Raw genomic sequence first — 19128 nt, 5'->3', positions numbered from 1 at the left:
AGCAGGGTTTTGGGTGGGATTAGGGAGGAGGCTGGCCACCGTGGTGGTTGTAGACTGTTGTTTGAAATTTGCTTTTTTTTTTTTCTCTTTTAATTTTTTTAATTTTTTTTTTTATTTTTTGGACCAATTAGGTCTAGACACATGTCAGGTAATTTATAATAAGAGGTCATTGACTTTTGTTGACCGGTTTGGGATTAAAAAAGAAAACGCATGTAAAAGTTAGGATTATTGTAGAATAATAGAAAGTTGGGATTATTTAAAGTATATTAGGAAAATTTGTGACTATTAAAGTGTATTTTTTCCCTACATTTTTCAATATTTTGTATTATTAATACGGATTTGCACTGACCGCCCATGCACCGACAATTGCACGGACCGCCTCCCCCGGGCCACCGCTTCCCACCGCCAGCCCTCCCTCCCTAATCGCCGGCCTCCTTTCTCCCACTCCTGATCCTTTCCTCTTTCCCTTCCCTAAACGTCGCCCTTCGTTGACTGAAACCAACTCAAACCTGCAGACCTATAATGAAATCCACCTCAAAACCACCATACCCACCTCGAAGCCCTACCCTAACCACAAAAAAAATGTATCTACCCCCAAAACCCAACCCTAACCACCGAAATCTAGTCCTTCCACCCCAAATACCCAACACCCACCTAAAAAAAACCACTACAAAATTCATGAAATAAAAACAAAGAATGGGGAAGGAATAGAGGTGGCGATGTGAGGGGAGAAGAAAGAGAAAGGAATTGGTGGTGGTAGAGTGAGGGATGATCGGCAATGGCTGGTAGTTGAGTTCTAGTCGGCATGGGGTGGTAGGGATTTTTAAAAGTATTTTAAAAAAATTATAATTAAAATTGTTAAATGCACCAATCATACTACGACACATGACATACTTAACCTAAACAACTGGTTACCTCCATAAACAACTGAACATGACTCATTTTGGGTATATATCTTATAAAGGTTGACTTATTTTTAGTTAATCAAAAGGTTGACTTATTTTTAGCTAACTGCTTAAAGATTGGCTTAGTTTTGACAAATTTTCCTTTTAATTAAGCAAACAATAGCAAGTGGATAAGTTAACAATTGTGGTGGGGCAACAAAAGGATGTTGAAGCTAAGCAAGGGGGTGTAATTACCAAAGATCACTTTTGGAAATTTTGTCTTGACTTTTGATGCTAATTTTGGTCACTGATTGACATTTATGGTAGAGATAATGGATGTCACTCGTGGCCGCCTGAAACTTGCTCGAACTTTTGACAAAGAAAATTAGCACTGGGTTAGCGCGATAAATGCAATGGAGTTAGGGGTGTCCATTCGGTTTTCGGTTTGAATTTAGCCCAAATTCAATCCGATCCGAAATAAATTTCGGTTTTTAATTTTCAAATCCAATCCGATCCGAATTACTTACCAAATCCAATCCGAATTATAATTCGATTTTTTGGATCCGATCCAAAAATCCGAATTAAATATGTTGCTAATTTTTTTGGGTCTATTGCGATTATAAAAATAAAATTGCAATAATAAAATTTCAATTCTTGAAAGTATAGTAGTACATGATTTATACAAGTATTGAAAACATATGTTTACATGATTAATATTATTATAATCATAAACATAGTTTAACATGATTAATATTAACAATATTTTTTCGTAAAATAACGCTTTCATAATTCGGTTATTTCGGTTTTTTGGATCCGAACAAGGTCAATCCGATCCGATCCGAAAATCCGAATTTTCAAAAAAATTCAATCCGATCCGATTTAAAGTTTGGATCCGATCCGAATTCATAATTCGGTTTGGATTAGATTGGATTTCGGTTTTTATCCGAATAATGGACACCCCTAAATGGAGTACAACGGAGAGATTAGCTCTCTTTTTTATTCTTCAAAGAAAATCAAAGCAAGGATATTGTATCAAATATATATGTAAATTAAGCAAGTATTTAAGAGAACAATTTTCTTAATTTTCTCTTATCACTGTATGATACATAAGTTCTATATTTATAGATAAACTTGTGTAAGGTTGAAAAGGTGTGTTGTTGAATCATCATATACAAGTGATCGAGAAGGTTGTCATTATCCACTCACTAATCTAGGATGTAAACCAACATCACAAAACATTACGTCAAATAAATTAAAATCAGGTGCGCCCCCATTACTTTTCATGAGAAATGCTCTTTGTTTCTCCAGTGGCAGTTCGGAAATCATTTCTAACTCTATACCTTGCTGGGCTACTGACTGGACATAGGTGGGGACATACATCATTGGCAAATGGCAAGTTTTGTTGAGTATGTGTGATGGCGTTAAAATACCCGAATTCGAACTAACTCAAACCGAAGTGCCCCCGAAGCTCGAAATGACCTGACCCAAAACCCGAAGTGACCCAAAACCCGAATTGATTACCTCAATTGACACGGCCCGAATTTACCTGATCCGAAGCGACACGATACCTGAAGTGAATAGGGTGAAATGGTGAATTACTCATTCCAGGGCTTCTTACTTAGGTACTCACGTTTTTATTTACTCCCTCCGTATTTAAATAAATGAAACGTTTTTCTTTCGCAGCCGTGTTTAAATAGGATTTTCCATTTGATACCATTGTAATTTTGGTTTTTCCATTTGATATCGAATTTTATTTTTATTCCACATGGTACCATTGTAGTTTTGACTTATTCTTTACTATAGCATCCCTTTAGATAAAACATTAGTTTTTGCAATTGTGGTCCTTATTTTTCTGATTTCGACTGCAAAATTTGATCCTTTAAGATCAAAATGACCCGGAAACTTTAACCAAACTATTTTTTTTATGCTAAACAAATCGAAATATTAAAAATCGTGACATTTTTAAGCATTTTTTTTTTGCTAATTTCAACCTTAAACTTGAACCTTTAGGCCGCTAATGGTTAAAATATCCAATTAAAACCTTAAGCAATCAATTTTTTTGACGAAGATTACATAATCTATTTGACGGAATGCTATAGTAGAGAATAAATTGAAAGTATAGTGGTATCATTTGAAATAAAAGTAAAAATTAGGTACCAAATGGAAAAGCCTAAATTACAATGATACCAAATGGAAAATCCCAATAAATGAAATGTTTCCTTTCTTAGTAACTTCTTCCTATTTTTTAATAAATAACATTCTCTATTTTTTTAAAAATAAATTTTACTAACTAATGGTCTCCACAAAACCGCTTACTTTCTTCTCTCTCCCAAACTTATACCCCACTGCCTATTATTTTAATAAATTCAACTAACTTTCTTAAAAACTCTTTGAAAGTCAAAACGTTTCGTTAATTTAACCACATAAAGAGTATGTTTTTTTTTTTTTGAAAAAGTTGATTTAAATAATCCAACCTTTACCTCGTTTAAATCTAATAATCCAACTTGCAATATCAGGTCACCTTGCCACGTGTCATATTCTGATTCATCTAATATATTTTACATTTAAGAAAAATAAAAAAAATAATCTTTTAATTTCCTTTTCCTTCCTTTACTTTTTGTTTCTTTTTTCCCTTCCCCACCCCTTCCATTAAATCAGCAACCTTCACCTCCATTAAATCCGGCGGCAACAACCTCTTTCTCGATTGCCCCTCTCATCCCCCCTTCCCCTTACTTTTCTGACCACCCTTTTCCCTCACTTTTTCAACCATCCCTCCCCTTCCCTTTCCCTCGCACCCACCTAAACCATCGATCCCGAAATCTGAAAATGCCAGCCACAACCAACCCAAAAACCCCTCGACCTTCAATAATACTGGCAACGTGCGACAACCCTCTTCCCCTCCTTATCCGACCTGCAACTCATGACTAGTAACCCATTAATACTAGCAGATAGGGAATGAGGGTGGCGATTTCGATTTTTTTGTGGGCCCATTGGCCGAAAATGGACAAGAATATGATAAGGGTTGTTGGAAGAATAAGTAGGGGAAGCAGGGTGGCTAGGAACAGGGGCGTCAGGGGTGGCAGCAAGGTGGCTGGGAACGAGGGTGGCAGGGAAGGGGGGAGGGTGGTTGGGAGAAAGAGAGAGAAAGTGATTTATATTTTTTTTTTTAAATTGAAAATAATTAAACAAAATAATAAAAAAAGACTTCAAAAAAATTTAAATAAAAAATTCTTTAGGTTATAAGTTGATTTGGCCTAATAGAATTCAAAAGACCCCCAAAGCTTGAATTGTATAGCAACATTTGGATTATTTGATTTAAATGGGGTAAATGTTGGATTATTAAATCAATTTTTCCTATTATTTTTTTTAAAGAAATTTACTTTATTGTCTAATTATTATTACAATAAGAGGAAATTTTTCCACAATTTTTTCAAGTGAATTTATTTTTGGTGACCTGATTCGAACTTGACTCGACCTGAATTTGATCCGAAAATTGACTCAACCCAAATTAACCTGACCTGAATGACCCGATTCGAAACCCAAAGTAGACACGACCCAAAGTGACCTGAAACCCAAATTGATTGACCCGTGTCGACACGACTCGAATTGACTTGACCCGAAATGACCCGACCTAAAGCGACACAATATCTGAAGTGAATAGGGTGAAATGGTGAATTACTTATTCTAGGATTTCTTTAGGTACTCGCGTTTTTAATTACAAGCATATTTTTTTAAAAAGAAATTTACTTTATTTCTAATTATTATAAAAGTTATAATTGAAATAAGAGGGACTTTTTCCAAATTTTTTAAAGTGAATTTATTTTTAGTGGCCCGATCCAAACTTGATCAGACTTGAAATTGATTCAAAAATTGATCAGTCCCGAATTAACTTGACCCGACCTAATATTGATATGAAAATTGTCCACTCAAATTGACCAACTCGAACTCAACTCGAAGTGTTAACACGACCCGGATATTTGCTAACCCCAAATCAACTCAACTCAAATTCTACCCGTTTGTCAAGTCTAAGTTACTCTATACGAATATTGAAGAGAACTTCAAAGTTTTCATTACATAAGCAAATAGAAATTGAGAAATCATAGACAAGACAAGAGGAAAAAGAAAAAAAAAAAAAAAAAAAAAAAACAGTAATGAAGAAAATTTCATAATTTTCATTACCAGAAAACAAGTGAGAGAGCCAAAGTGAGCTGTAACTGTAATATGTTCAATTGTTCTCCACCTTCTTAGATCATCCATCACAATTCTCACTCCCTCCCAATTTTCTCTCTCCTCTTTTGTCCTCAGATTTCTTAAACCCTAATAACCCCCAAAATTTCCCAGATTTGCTTCTAATCTCAAGCAATTGATCATCATCTTCGTGCTATCCGTCCCTAAATTCGTAGCTATTTTGAGGATTTACATTGTTTGTCAATGCAATGGTGGTCTGTAAATGCCGCAAAGTGAGTCCTCTTTTCTGCTCTTCAGTTCTAGATTCGTTAATTTTTCGTAATTTTGTAGTTTTTGATTTGATCGCATGCTTAATTTTTAGCTCTTATTAAAGGATTAAGCTGTATTTTTGGATGATCTTGCTGTTTTAGATCTGATCGAGGGATCTCTGAATTTATTTGCAAAATTGGGATATATTTGTTAACAATTTGTCTTAATTTAAGAGGTTTTAGGACGACATTCTAACTTTGATTGGGATCAATTGTTGGTATATAAATGTTGGGATGAAATATAGTGGTTTATCAATGAATTTGATATGTTTTCTCTGACCCTTACTGTGGAAATGATTAATTATTATGTGGCTTATCGGGGTTGCATGATATATAGCTTAGGAATTCATTGAGGAGCGACGAAATGCTTGTTGTTGGTTCCGTATAGTCTTTATTTTTTGTTGAGTTGATGGTTATTATGTGCAGAATTATGGGTAGTGCTTACTTATGATTTTTTGTGGGTTTCAGGCAACTAAATTATACTGTTTCGTGCACAAGGTTCCTGTTTGCGGAGAATGCATATGCTTCCCTGAACACCAAATTTGTGTGGTAATTATTTCACATTATGCCTTATGCCATGTACATTGTTATGTTTTGAATTTCCTATGTATCCCTTCTATATAATACTGTTTACTGATAGTCTAATACTATATCATCTTTTTCTATGAGTTCTGTCCTAATCATGCATGAAAATTGTGCATTGTCTTGTAATGTCTTAAATTGCTGAGGATAACATTGAATCTTATTACTTTGAAAAGATTTCTCACTGTAGACTGTCCAGCATATTAGAGGTAAGTAAACATAGAATGTATGGAGTTGGCCTACCAAAATTATGATTTTCTTTGAGAAAATTCTCGATTAAACTTGCCCTCTTTAGTCCATGGATCATCATCAATTCATCATTGTGTGGTATGATGCAGACAGAGACTGAGCCTCTGTCAATTGTGCCTCACTTGTGATTGTTGTAAGATATGGTTTTAACTCTTAATCCAAAATCAAACAGGGTTCAAATCATATGTAGATTGTGTCTGTTCCAAATCTTCCTTTGGAATATTCATATTTCCAGCTAGCTCTATTAACATTGATTGGTGTCATAATACACTTTCCTAACTTGGGCCTTGACAAAATCCCTTCATGAAAGCTGCAGTTATACTTATAGGTAGGAAAGATATATGTTTTATAATATGACCATGGATAAGAGTGGGAATGCACTTTTACATCTGCACTCTTTATTAATTCCTTATTGCGACAAGGAAACTATTGGTCATTTAGTTGATTTTTTCATAAACATTCACTCCCTAAATAATTGCATGAATTTGATTGGACACTTGCCAATGCACATATTTTACCTTTAATATCTTTAATGGTCTATTTAATAAAATATTTAAAAGGTTGAATTTGTTAAAATGTACAACAAGAATTATTCAATAACATATTTCATAACAGTGTTTGAAAAAGTGCGCCTTAGGCGCTGAGGCGCAAGGCAATAGGGGGTAAGCGCCTTTTTTGGCCTGGCAAGGCGTTTTCAATAAGGCTCACCAGAGGCGCCCGAGGAGCACTATAAGCGCCCAAGGAGACGCACCTGAAGCAATTTCTGCCAATCTTACTGTTTATATAGTGTGCCTCACTTCAAAGAGGCGCACTAAGGCGCGCCTTAGGCGCACCTAGGTGCTGCATAACCCTTATCGCTTCAGTGCGCCTTGAGCTTTTTTTATACATTGTTTCATTATACCTTTTGTTTTGCAAATATTAGTAATAAAATCAACTTAAAGTTCATATAAAATAGTGGAAATGTTAAAGTGATGCTTTTATTAAGTAACAGAGGGAGTACCTCCTATAAATGTGATGGTCTAAGGAAACATCTCTTCCCCTCTGTAGTACCACTACTTGCTAAGTTAAATCTGAAGAGATGGGAGCTTATGGAAATCAATCCTTTGGGTTCATCTTTATCTTGTAAACTAAGTAACTTATTTGAAATTACGCTTCTCATGCATAATAAAAACTGTACTTGCATTACATGCTGTTGTGCACCAAGTGGCAGATCTAGGATTATCTACAAACCTATTGGAAATTGGTTTTTCTGTGCAGAAAAACAAACTTGTTTTTCCTCGCCTGTTCTTGTTCTGCACCTTGTGGTGGATCCATCATTCCCATGTTGGATATGCACAATTGTAAGAATGGAAATTTAGGCCTGTTTGATGACTTTGATCATTTGATGTTTTGCTCCAATTTTTTTTTTTTTTTCATTTCTTTTCGGTCACCATTCTTTTTCATATTATCAATTTTAACTATTAAAGTTCAAAAGAGAATATTGAAACCCAATACGTTATACTGCTATTATTTTTATACTTTATAGTCAAATAAATTTTGTAATATAACTTTGTATCTTAATAATTTTACCTGTATTTTATTTATTTTGATGAAAACTAATTATAAGATTCTATTCTGAAATAGCAAGGTTCTATTCTTTCTCGAATTAGTTGGTAAAATGAACCAATTGAAGGATGCCGATGCTAGAACTAAACAAGAGGGGTCAAGAGTGAAACACCATTTCGGACTTATGGACATAGATATAATAAGCAAACAACAATAAGGCAAAATAAAATATAACACATGTAAATATAAGTGCAACCATGCAGGCGGGCGAAGTTAGATGGTTGAAGGATTAAAGTGAGAATTAAGGAGAAAAACTGAAGAAACATAAGAGAAAAATAGGAGGAAATAGTAAACATACCTTGGCTTGAACTGACAAAACTCACTAATCAGCACCAGAGATTATTTCCTTTTTCCATCAGATTATGTATAAAGAATGTCGGTGTACGCACATGCATACTCTTAAGAAATTCTGGAGACTTATTTCTATGCTCTATGATGTCATTAAATCGAATTATTGTGTTACTAATTTTGTTTTGTATGGAATTCAATAATTCTATGGTATGATTATGGTTAAACACATACTGTGTTGAGGTACAGTGCCTGTGACTAACTATACTTGAAAGTTCTAGATCACTGTCACTGTGCTCACTAAATATCTATTCAACATAAAAGCATCCAGGCTGGATAATGGTACACCACTAAAATGGAGTGTGCTATGGACTGAGATTTCTAGAGAAGAAATTATAGGTTAAAGAGAGATTTAGATTGATACTTCTGGAATTGCAGCAATAAGCAGGATAGAATATCAAGTTTTCAAGTACCTTGATTCACTCCCAAGAGCTAAACCAAACTAAAGACAACAATGCACTATCCAGAATTTTTTTCTCTTTCCCTACTCTCCCATATTTATAATATATTCTAGTTCTCATTTCCCCTCTAATAGCTGACTATCTTCCTCCTCAAGATACTATTAGCATATTATCTGTATACAAATTGTAATACAGATGTTACGAGATAATGGAATGGGGTGACTAATCCTCATGAAGATTTAGACTAGAAATAGAACCCTCATATCTTGTTTATAATATAATATATTATTGTGATAGATATTAAATTATGATATATTTACAGAATTAAAAGTCCTTTTTTTTTTTTTTTTTTTTTTTTTTTGGGTTGTCCATGGAAGTGTTATCCTTCTAGAGTCAAATAATTCCTCCATTTCACGATAGTGCATCATATTTACTTTTTACACTTTCCATACTCTGACCATTATTGATTACTAATATGTAACAGTAGATATCATTATTTTGAAAATGATGCAACTATTGAGATGGAGGAAATATATGAATATTTATTTTGGCAATTGGTACAGTAAATTTTCCAATTATTTGTGTTGTTTGATGTAGAGTCAGAACTGTTGTGTCCTCACTTTAGTGTTTGGTCAGTGTTGTAATAAAGGAAAGTCATTGTGGACTGGTGGTAAGTGGTGATATTTTTATTAACAATTTGAATTTTATGCATCTTAAAATTGCTAGAAAATTTGATCATTGTATTGTATTCTTAAGCAAACTTACTTGCTGTAGAGACTGTTTGTGCTCAATATTAAAAGTGTATTATTTACATTGTAATATATTATGACTTGAATTCAGCCATTCTTGCTTTCTTATAGATAATTAATTTGAAGGCTTAGGTACAGTGTTGAGACTGTTGACTTATTTATGCATGTCCTCTTTATGTAGGTCCGCACCTACTCAGAGTGGGTAATAGATGGAGAGTATGATTGGCCTCCTAATTGCTGTAAATGCAGTGCTGTGCTCGAGGAAGGAACAGATCCTCAAACTACTCGCCTTGGCTGCTTGCGTATGTTGTTACTGAGATAATCATTTGTAATTTGATTATGCATTCAAATTAGGTGTTAACATGATTTTTATGTTCTTTTTTCAGATGTTATACACACAAATTGCTTGATTTCACACTTAAAAAGTTTTCCTCCGCACACTGCACCAGCCGGATATGTTTGCCCTGCATGTTCAACTTCAGTGAGTCCTGTTTGTTAGATATTTTTTAATGCTCATATCTTCATTTTCCATTCACCACGTTCTTTGTTATAATTGTTGGATAGATAATGTTCAAGTAAGGTAGTGATATTTTCATCAAATATGTAACTTGTTGGATAAAAGGTTATGTTGTATTTGTGGATGTACTCTAAACTTGAGTCAATAATTGCTTAAATGTGGTAACATAAAAATATTCCTCCTTTCTCTTTTAATTGCAACATGGGGGATGCACAATTATGAGGAGAGGAGAGGAGAGGAGAGAAGAGAGATAATACGAGGGACCCATATTATAATAATAGAGGTAGAAAGAACCATAATTTATTTAAACTGTTGTTGGAATATTTTGTAGTATCCTTAGTAGGATTATGATGCAATAAAAAAGAACACAGGAAGTATATATTTTAAAATGCAAGTTTGAAAAGAGCTAAGAGAGGATTATATAAGAAAAAAGCCCCTCTTATTGATACATCTAATGGGAATTTGTACTTTCCACATCCGAAACGATCCAACATGGATACAAGAATGTTGACCCTTGAGGAAGAGCACTGTTCCCTAAAGAGAAAGGACTTTATTTAGTCTTGAATTTCAGGCTCCACTATTTTCTTTTGTATCCATGGTTGATAATGTGGTCTCCATCTCAGGTGCTCTTTCTTATAGTTGTTTGAAATGTAGTCCACGTAAGATTCATTTGAATACAAAGAACTTTCCCAAAATGCTGGGCTTGGTGTCAAAGAATGATGATAAATGATATAGTCTTCATTGGCATCTTTGATTATGTGGAGCAATTTCTTTCTTATGAGGTCTCTCCCATCAAGGTCACATGCTCATTACTGCATTTTATTGATCTTTTTTATTTTACTTATTTTATCTTATATATATATATATATATCCTTTTTTGTTTCCCATACTCCATATGCCTCTAAAAGTTCTTATTTTGACTTTTGGTGAGATGATCATCATTCAAACAAGAAGAGAGTTTAGAGAAGGTGGGAGTACATTTTTACCGTAGAAGGTTGTGATTCTTGTGAAGGTGTACTGAAGTTATAATAGATTAAGATTATGGGTAGGGAACCTATTGTTGCCTAAAGTTTCTTGCTTTTTCTTTGTTAGATAGTTTTGGGAGGTTACTTTTTGTTCACGTTCAATAAATATGTCCTTATAATTGCTTGTTTTGTTGATTGTTTAATACTAATCTACCCTGTTTAATACTAATCTACCCTGTTTAATCACCAACTTTCAAATGTGTTGATAGCAGTTGCTTTTACTTATTATTTAAGTAATCATATGAATTCAAATTTTAGAATATTGTAATGGGTGGAACTAGACCTCCTCAGGTGGTAATTTTATGAATTTGACCATGGTTGATTAAATGTAATGCCCTCCTGTCATGTTGTATTGCTGTGAATTTATGGGCGGTTCCACAGTAACATAGGTATCATATAACCTATAGGGGGAGAGGGGGTGTTGGGGGGGGGGGGGGGGGGGGGGGTGGGGGGAGGAAGGAACTGTTGTGTGTTTTACTATATATATATTTTTTTTTAAAAACATTCTGACTTTGCCATCTTTATTATAATTGTTATTGTGGGTGGGTCCAAAGTAACATAGGTATCGGTTAACCGTTTTTAGTAATTGGTAACTGCTGCAGTTTTTTTCTTTCTTTTTTTTAGAACATTTTGACTTCATTATCTTTAGTATCATTCTTGATTTAATTTATAACTTTTAATATTATTTTGTGGATGTAGATATGGCCTCCAAAAAATTTCAAGGATTCAGGATCACACCTTCATTCAAAGCTTAAGGAGGCAATTATGCAAGTAAGGCTTTTGATGTTTGCATGTCAACTACTTTTCTACCTTATCCCTCTTATCTATAAAAGTTAACAAATAAATTGCTTTCTCCCTACCGTACCTTCACCCCTTTTGTAATTTATGTGAAAATGTAATAATTTTGGTTGTTTCTACCTATGTTACTCGAACTTGGGTACCCATGTCTGACACAGATTTGTGTCCAAGTGTTTGACTCGGCTATTTTGTGAAAAATTTCCATGATTTTGAACTAAAATGAATTGTCTGTGTCCTACCCACGTCCGAGTGTCCGACATGGGTACTTGAGGTGTATTGAAGATTCCGAGTAACAGTCGACATTTGCTGAATGAGCTATTTGTAGTTATCAAATAAAGTACTTTCTCCATACTCTGCCTTCATCCCTTTTCATTGTTATCATCATAATATTAATGTATCTTTTTCAATGAAATCCTTGGAATGTTTTGATTGTTTAACCTAAGAACACTTTAATTCTGAAGTCTTGTGATCTTCTGGGATTCTTTATCCTAAGCTGATTGTCATATTGCAGACTGGTCTTGAGAAAAATATTTTTGGAAGCCATCCTGTCTCGATGACAACGCCAGACCGTGGCCCTCCCCCTGCCTTCTCTTCAGATCCCCTGAAACGTGTATCAGGTGCTGGAGGCATCGAAGGAATAAAAAATGAAGCAACAATTGGGGTCGGAATAGGCTCATCTAATGCTACTACACAAGACATAGTAGAGATAGATGGTTCTAGTCATGAGCCTAATTATGTAAAAGCTGGAAGTCCTGCAAGTGTAAGATTTCTATACAAAGGTTTTAATGTTTATATGTTGTATTGGCCTTGAAACCAACTTGATTTGATCCTCTTGTTCATTCAATATATGATCTCTTTGCTTTTCATAATTATTCTTTTAGATACTTTAGTGTCTAAACTTGATGTTTATGCAGGCTGGGGCTAGTACAAGGAAAGGTGCAATCCATGTTGAAAGGCAAAACTCTGAAATTTCATATTTTGCTGATGATGAGGATGGAAACAAGAAGAAATACTCTCGAAGAGGTGAGGAAGCTTTGCAACCAATGTATTTCTAGGTCAAAATTAGTGCTTGTTTGGTTGAAAACAACAAATGGGGAAGAGGGAGGGGGGAGATTCATGGGAATTAATAGATTAGATAGTTGTTTGGTTGACACAAAAAAGTAAAATGGAGGAAGTAAAATTCATGGGAATTTACACTTCCCATAAAACATGGAAAATAAATTACTAAGCACCCCTTGTTCAAATTCATGGGAATTCCAAATTCACTTGTTAATCAAACAAATAAGTTAAGTAAATTTCTAGGTAAGTCAATGTTAGAATGACTTTCATAACACCTACTCTCTTTATTATGGAGTGATTTTCATTTATAGGGAAAAGAAATAAAAAACCTGTATAATTTAATATTTTCCACTACCTCTTAGTTATTTATTTATTTTAACTTCCATTCTCTAATCAATTATGTGTGGGAAATTTTAGTGCATAATATGATAACATTACAAACTTGGGCAATTTTAAAGTGCAAAATTGACATTTAATCCAGTCATCGAAGAAGGGGGAGTATTACTTCTTATAAAATATCTATAAAAAATTAAAAATTTAAAGTGAAAGTAATATTTAAGGTGACTTAAGAAAATTATGGCAACACCTTTTGTATAAACCTGGGTACACATAGAGGTAGGTGCACCCAAGGGTAGTTTTTTGCTCATTTGATATTCTTTTGCTCATTTTAGATTTTAAAATGAGCAAAGAATGTTAAATGAGCTGAAAAAACCCTAGGGTGCACCTTGCACCTTGCACCTGCGTGTATATATATTTTCTTTTTCTAATATATGGGGGGCATAATGAAACTGGATTAAGAGTGATTTCTGCTATGACAATTTGGATTGCAAAAGGTTAAGGAAATTCCAAGCTACCATAGAACATGCCTTCTGAAAGAATTAATCTGTCTTCAAGACTACTTAATTTGCTTACTAGGGTTATAATTCATATGTTCCCTCAGCTTCATTGAGATAATCACAGTTTAAAAAAAGAACCTGAATTTTTGTTGCATATTTGTTGATATCTAATTCATTTGTTGTTATTGTTAATTACTCTCTCTGTTCCTAAATGATGGTTAATGAAGATACACATTTTAGGAGGATAGGAAAGAGGGTAGGAAGTAAGGAATGTGTAAGAAAGTGTTGGAGAGATAGTATTGAATGTGGGTTTGTGTAGGAATAGGCTGGAATGAGTGTTGTATGTAGTGTTTGTGTAAGAAAAAGGCGTGAGGAGTGTGTTGCATGTGGGGCATGTGAGATTAGGTGGAAATAAACATTTGCAAATTAGAACTATAGAAATTATCAGTTAATTGTTCCACATTTGAAATCTGCACCTTTTAAAATTTATGTTCAAAATCTACCATAAAAATAAAAACACTTATTTTTGATAGACTCTATTTACCGTCAACGGGGCCCACTTCTTTGTTTTCATCATTTTTTTTCAACTTGAAATGTCATGCTTGGCCTTAAGTTTGATTTATGAACCCGTTTTGCTAACTAAATGGCCCTTAACATGAGTTGAGAACCTTAACCACCAATTAAATACCCAAAGTCTGAGGATTGGATATAAATCCAACTTATATGTAAACCATAGTATTGCAAATGAACATCAATTTCTCCAGAAATTTCAGAAAAATACATGCTAACCTACTCAATTTTAACTTTTCAAGTACACCTCGTAACTTAGTCTTCAATAAGGCAAAATCTTCAGCGATATTGATATTTGAATTCAAATTAATAGGATAAGGAGACTTAGGAGGTGTTTGGTTGATTCGGGGAAGGGAGTGGAATCAAGAAAGGGATTGAGACTTGAGAGGGAGTGGAAAGCAATTCCCTTTGACATAAGGTGTTGTGTGGATTATTCAACCTACCTTCTTTCTTCACCTTTGCTCCACCACTCTCCTCCATTCTCATAATGTTGTTGTCAACCCCTTTCCATTTCCACTATCACCACCACAAGTTGCTGCAGCTAAATTCTTCCTCATTGCCTCCACCGCCTCCCATTTTCTCTCCTTTCATTGTTTTACCAACACCATGGCTGAATTTGAGGCTTAAAGGTCAAATTGAATTTGAAAACTTCGGATTCAGAGGTTTCATGGTCGAATTTGACCATATCAATGATATGTAAAGTTATTTTTCCGTTTTTAATCTTGATTTTTATTTTCGTATTTTAGGGTTGTGGGTTTTTAGGTGGGTGGTGGTGGTTTATAAGTGGGTTGGGTGGGTTTTGAAGGTGGTGGGTTATTTCTTCAGTATGGTGGGCTAGTTTCGGGAGGGTGGGGCTGGTTTTAGGTGGGTGGGAACTGGGAAGACTGATTTTGGTGGGTGGGGTAAAGTTTAATGGAGGTTTGGGTTTGTAATGGGTAGTGATAGGGTGGCGATGGTTATGCTGGCAAGGTGGCGGTGTTGGGGTAGTGAATCAAGGTGGCCGTGGTGGTTGCAGTTGTGGTGGGTGGTGGTGGTTGTACAGTTGTGATGGGTGTGGTGGTGTATTGATGGTGTGGTGATGTATGGGTGGTCTTGAAGAAAGGGAATAGAAATATCATGGGGTTGTGGGGAATGAGAGGAGTTTAGGGGTAAAGAGGGGGTAAAGTAGTGATTAAAATGACGTCACAAAGGGAGCTAGCCCTACTCATTCTCTTTCCCTTTACCCCCCCCCCCCCCCCCACTCTCCCCCCCTTAAAGTCCTAAAGATAGAGAGAATTCCTAAAAGAACAAAAGGTTAGCTCGGGGAAGTGAAGAAGTGGGGTCCATTAATGGTAAAAGGCAGTGCTACTCGAAGATTTTGTGTTTTTAAGGCTATTAATCTTTGTTAAGTTTAACAAAATTGCTATTTCCAATAGCGATGTTTAAGAAGTATTTCAAGAAAAAAAAATATATGAAGTAACTTGTGTAACCTACAAAAATGAATCGATGAAACTAGAAAGTGTGATGATCATAGAATGGAGTATTTTCGTCATAAATATACAATATTATTGAATAGTAGTAAATCACTTCAGTACGATGATTTTCATGAGACGAGCAGATCTTCTATAATGCAAGCCATGCAACTTCTGTTTGTGAAAAAGTGGTGTTGGTTAAGCACAGGGTTTTGTATTTATCAACTGATTTGACATTAACTTCAACAGGTCCTTTCCGTCACAAGTTCCTGAGAGCACTGCTGCCCTTTTGGTCCAGTGCTTTGCCCACTTTGCCAGTGACTGCCCCATCTCGTAGGGACTCATTAAATGCTGACGATGGTAAAGAAGGGCGTGTGCGGCATCAGAAGTCATCAAGAATGGATCCGAGAAAAATTCTCCTTTTCATAGCCATAATGTAATGTTTACAAATATCTGCTGTGGGCCTTCTCATCCTCTTATCTGCATTTCTGTGTTCTTTTTTCTTTTCTTTTCTTTTTTTTTTTTTAAAGCTTTCTGGGTGGTTGCAGGGCATGCTTGGCAACAATGGGTATCCTCTATTACAGACTCGCTCAAGGTAGCCTAGAGGAGATGCCTAATGATGAACAATAATGATTTGCTGTGTAAGGTATTAATACCACCCTACATTGACAGTCTGAGTTTCTGGCAGTTTGATTCATCTAATTTGTAAACTTATAGCTAGGTGGTTGGTGTTTTTTGTTATCTTCTTTTTTGGTCCTTTAAAATGTCACTGCATCATGTCTCTATATAGAATTTTTTTGTTCTTTTCTTCCATTTTATTGGGGAATTAGGGATGTTTCAACTGTTGTCTGCACTGTTTGCTTGAAGAGCTCCTGTATGCTCTTCTTCAGCAGGATGGGTTAAACTTCACATCTTCCCCTTTGACCCCCTCTTCTATTTTGGGACTTAAAATCTGTAATATCCTAGGGTTCTTCATGCGCCCATGTGTTCATCATACGTCGTTAATTGGACCCCAATTTTGTTCTTGCCCAGTTTTGATTTAGCAATTTCAAATATATTGTTTCAGCATTTTAATTCCCATGGGGCTGTAATTAAGCATGTAATACAACCCTAAGGATCCATTTGATGTGAGAAAATTTAGAAGGAAAGGATGAGGGAGTGGATGAAGATAGTGGAAATGAGGAAGAGGAAAGCAAATCTGATGTGCCAAAAGCAGAATGAGAAAAAAGGCTTCAATAATCAGTTATTTATTTGTTTATTATTTTTTAAAGAATAATCATGCTCCTTATAAGACATGAAGGGAGGGGTTATTCTTTTTAATTTATTATTCATTTTTTGGCTTTTGATTCACCCTACCCTCAAAAAAAGCGAAGTACTTTATACTTATATACGAAATATAACATTTGTACATTACCCTTATATTATAAAGAAATATCTTAAATCATTAAATTCATATTCCCTATGTTTCATAATAATTACAACACTAGGTGTTGCATAAAGTTATAATGGCCCAAATGGAAAATTTTATTATATAAAGTATAGTTAGTAGATAGATATTTAATTGTTAGTATGTGAGAGAAATTATAAAATACCTTATCAAAAATAATAAATCGTTGCTGCTATTATATAACGCATATAAAAGGAAAGTATTGCGATTATTGCAAAAAGGATGGAGTATTAATGATATTTAAATTGTTGGAAAAATAAGAAATAATAATCCCAACTTTCACACATTTTGTTTCAACAATCCCAACTTTGGATTATTTCAGAATAATCTGAACTTTGGAGGCTGTTGATTTTCTTCAATCCGTAACTGATCAATAGAAGTTAATGACCTATTATATCAGGTCACTTGACACTTGATACGTGTCAAGTCCTGATTGGTCCAAAAAATTAAAAAAAAATATAAAAAATCAGAAAAACCTAGCCAGCTTCCCCTCCCCCACCGTCCCACCTACTCCCACCCTGACCTCCACCACCACAAAAGGCCCGTCGCCTCTCCATCAGGCGGACCATCGTTCTTCCCTTAGTGGACCGCCGTTCTTCCCTCGCTGTTTTCCCCCTTCCTTGAAATCCCATCCAATCCCCCCACGCAACCACCACAGAAATCCCTTTCCCACTCCTAAAAAACCTCAAACACTCCTCCCCCACCCCGAAACCCTAGCGGCTACGATTTTTGATGGCGAGGAGGGGTTTTTGAGGATTTTCAAGAGTGGGGCTATGGTTTTTGGAGATTTTCGAGTGGGGCTGGTGGTTTTGAGGGATTTTCAAGAGTGGGGCCGGTGGTTTTTCGGGAGTGAGGCTGCTTGTTTTTGGGGTTTGGCTTATGGCCGACAAGAGAGGTGGCTAGTTGGCGGGTTGCCAGATCTTTTGGGTGGTTGGGGTTTTGGCTAGGTGGTTTTTTAATTTTGGTTTTTTTTTTTTCATTTTTTTCACCAATTAATTTGTGACAGGTGTCACTTTAACCAAATTAATCCATTTAACTGGCATTTGGGAATTTGGATTGAAGAAAATCACCGGCCCCTAAACTTGAGATTATTGAAACAAAATGTGTGAAAGTTGGGATTATTATTTCTAGTTTTTCTTAAATTGTTAGATGATAATTTTTTTTGATTGTTCGTTATTGGCAAGATGCTGAATCAATTAAAAGTTTAAGTAGCAAATTAAACGGAGGTTGCACTACAAATGACTAATTAAATAACAACAATTGCGATGCATTAAATTAGAGATGGACATGCATTGGGTTGGTACTAAGACCAATCAAGCATGACATGACAAGTTGTGGCTCGTGCATGGACATCATGATCAGAATTTGACGCGAGTCAGGCACGAGCACAACGAGCTTGTCTGTGTGTCTCCTTGGTTATTTTTGACCAATTTAGCAAAAAATTTGAACATATAGATTATGCTTGAGCTCCATTTATGAAAGACACGTGAATCCGACGCGACCCAACTAAACCTTCTATCCTCATGGAGTCCAAGCGAGATAACAAACAATAACGTTAGCTCTTCGAACTGCGTCGTTTTGTGACTTTCTTTTTGTGAGTGAATGAGCTACAAGGAAAATACAAATTACGAATGAGAGTGGAAGATTTGAAAATATGTCGTATCATACTCTTGTCCTTCATCTTAACCAGTATAACCACCATTGCTCTGAAACAAATTTCTCCAATTTATAGATGTGAAGGGACTGAGTTTTTTCTAATCTAAAGGGTCATTTGTTAACCCAAGAGGTTAATTATTTGGAGCTGAATTTTAACCGGAAATTTGTAGGTAACCCTTCAAATGCTTTAAAAAAAAATGAGGTCTCAAGTGGTGAAGAAAAAGGCAAATGTAAGTTCCCAAACATATGCTTAACTCCCATTTTCATTAACTACATTTTAAGCACTAAATTTTTAGAATTAACTTACCAATTTAATTTTAATCTCATTTTCATTGATTATTGCCAAATATAGCCTTATTCCAAGCTAAAACCGATAAGGTAAATTAAGAAATAGCCAATTCAATCCTATTATTTGGATAATTCAAGTGACTATATTATTAGCTACAAAATTAGGA

At 35.1% G+C, this 19128-nt stretch overlaps 1 protein-coding gene across 1 annotated transcript; it reads left to right on the top strand.

Annotated features, from left to right (window-relative positions):
• Window positions 1–4994: 4994 nt before the first annotated feature.
• On the top strand, window positions 4995–16377 carry LOC145579017 (uncharacterized). The gene is made up of 9 exons (XM_081636303.1): window positions 4995–5344; window positions 5849–5929; window positions 9496–9616; window positions 9701–9795; window positions 11556–11627; window positions 12166–12414; window positions 12569–12677; window positions 15820–16006; window positions 16119–16377. Exons 1-9 carry the CDS (start codon window positions 5321–5323, stop codon window positions 16198–16200), a joined length of 1020 nt encoding a protein of 339 aa, XP_081492429.1. The 5' UTR covers window positions 4995–5320; the 3' UTR covers window positions 16201–16377.
• The last annotated feature ends 2751 nt before the right edge of the window (window positions 16378–19128 follow it).

Source organism: Chenopodium album, chromosome 14 (genome assembly GCF_948465745.1).
Source record: "Chenopodium album chromosome 14, dcCheAlbu1.1, whole genome shotgun sequence".
NCBI lineage: Eukaryota > Viridiplantae > Streptophyta > Magnoliopsida > Caryophyllales > Amaranthaceae > Chenopodium > Chenopodium album.
This window is presented reverse-complemented; position numbering and strand designations above follow the sequence as displayed.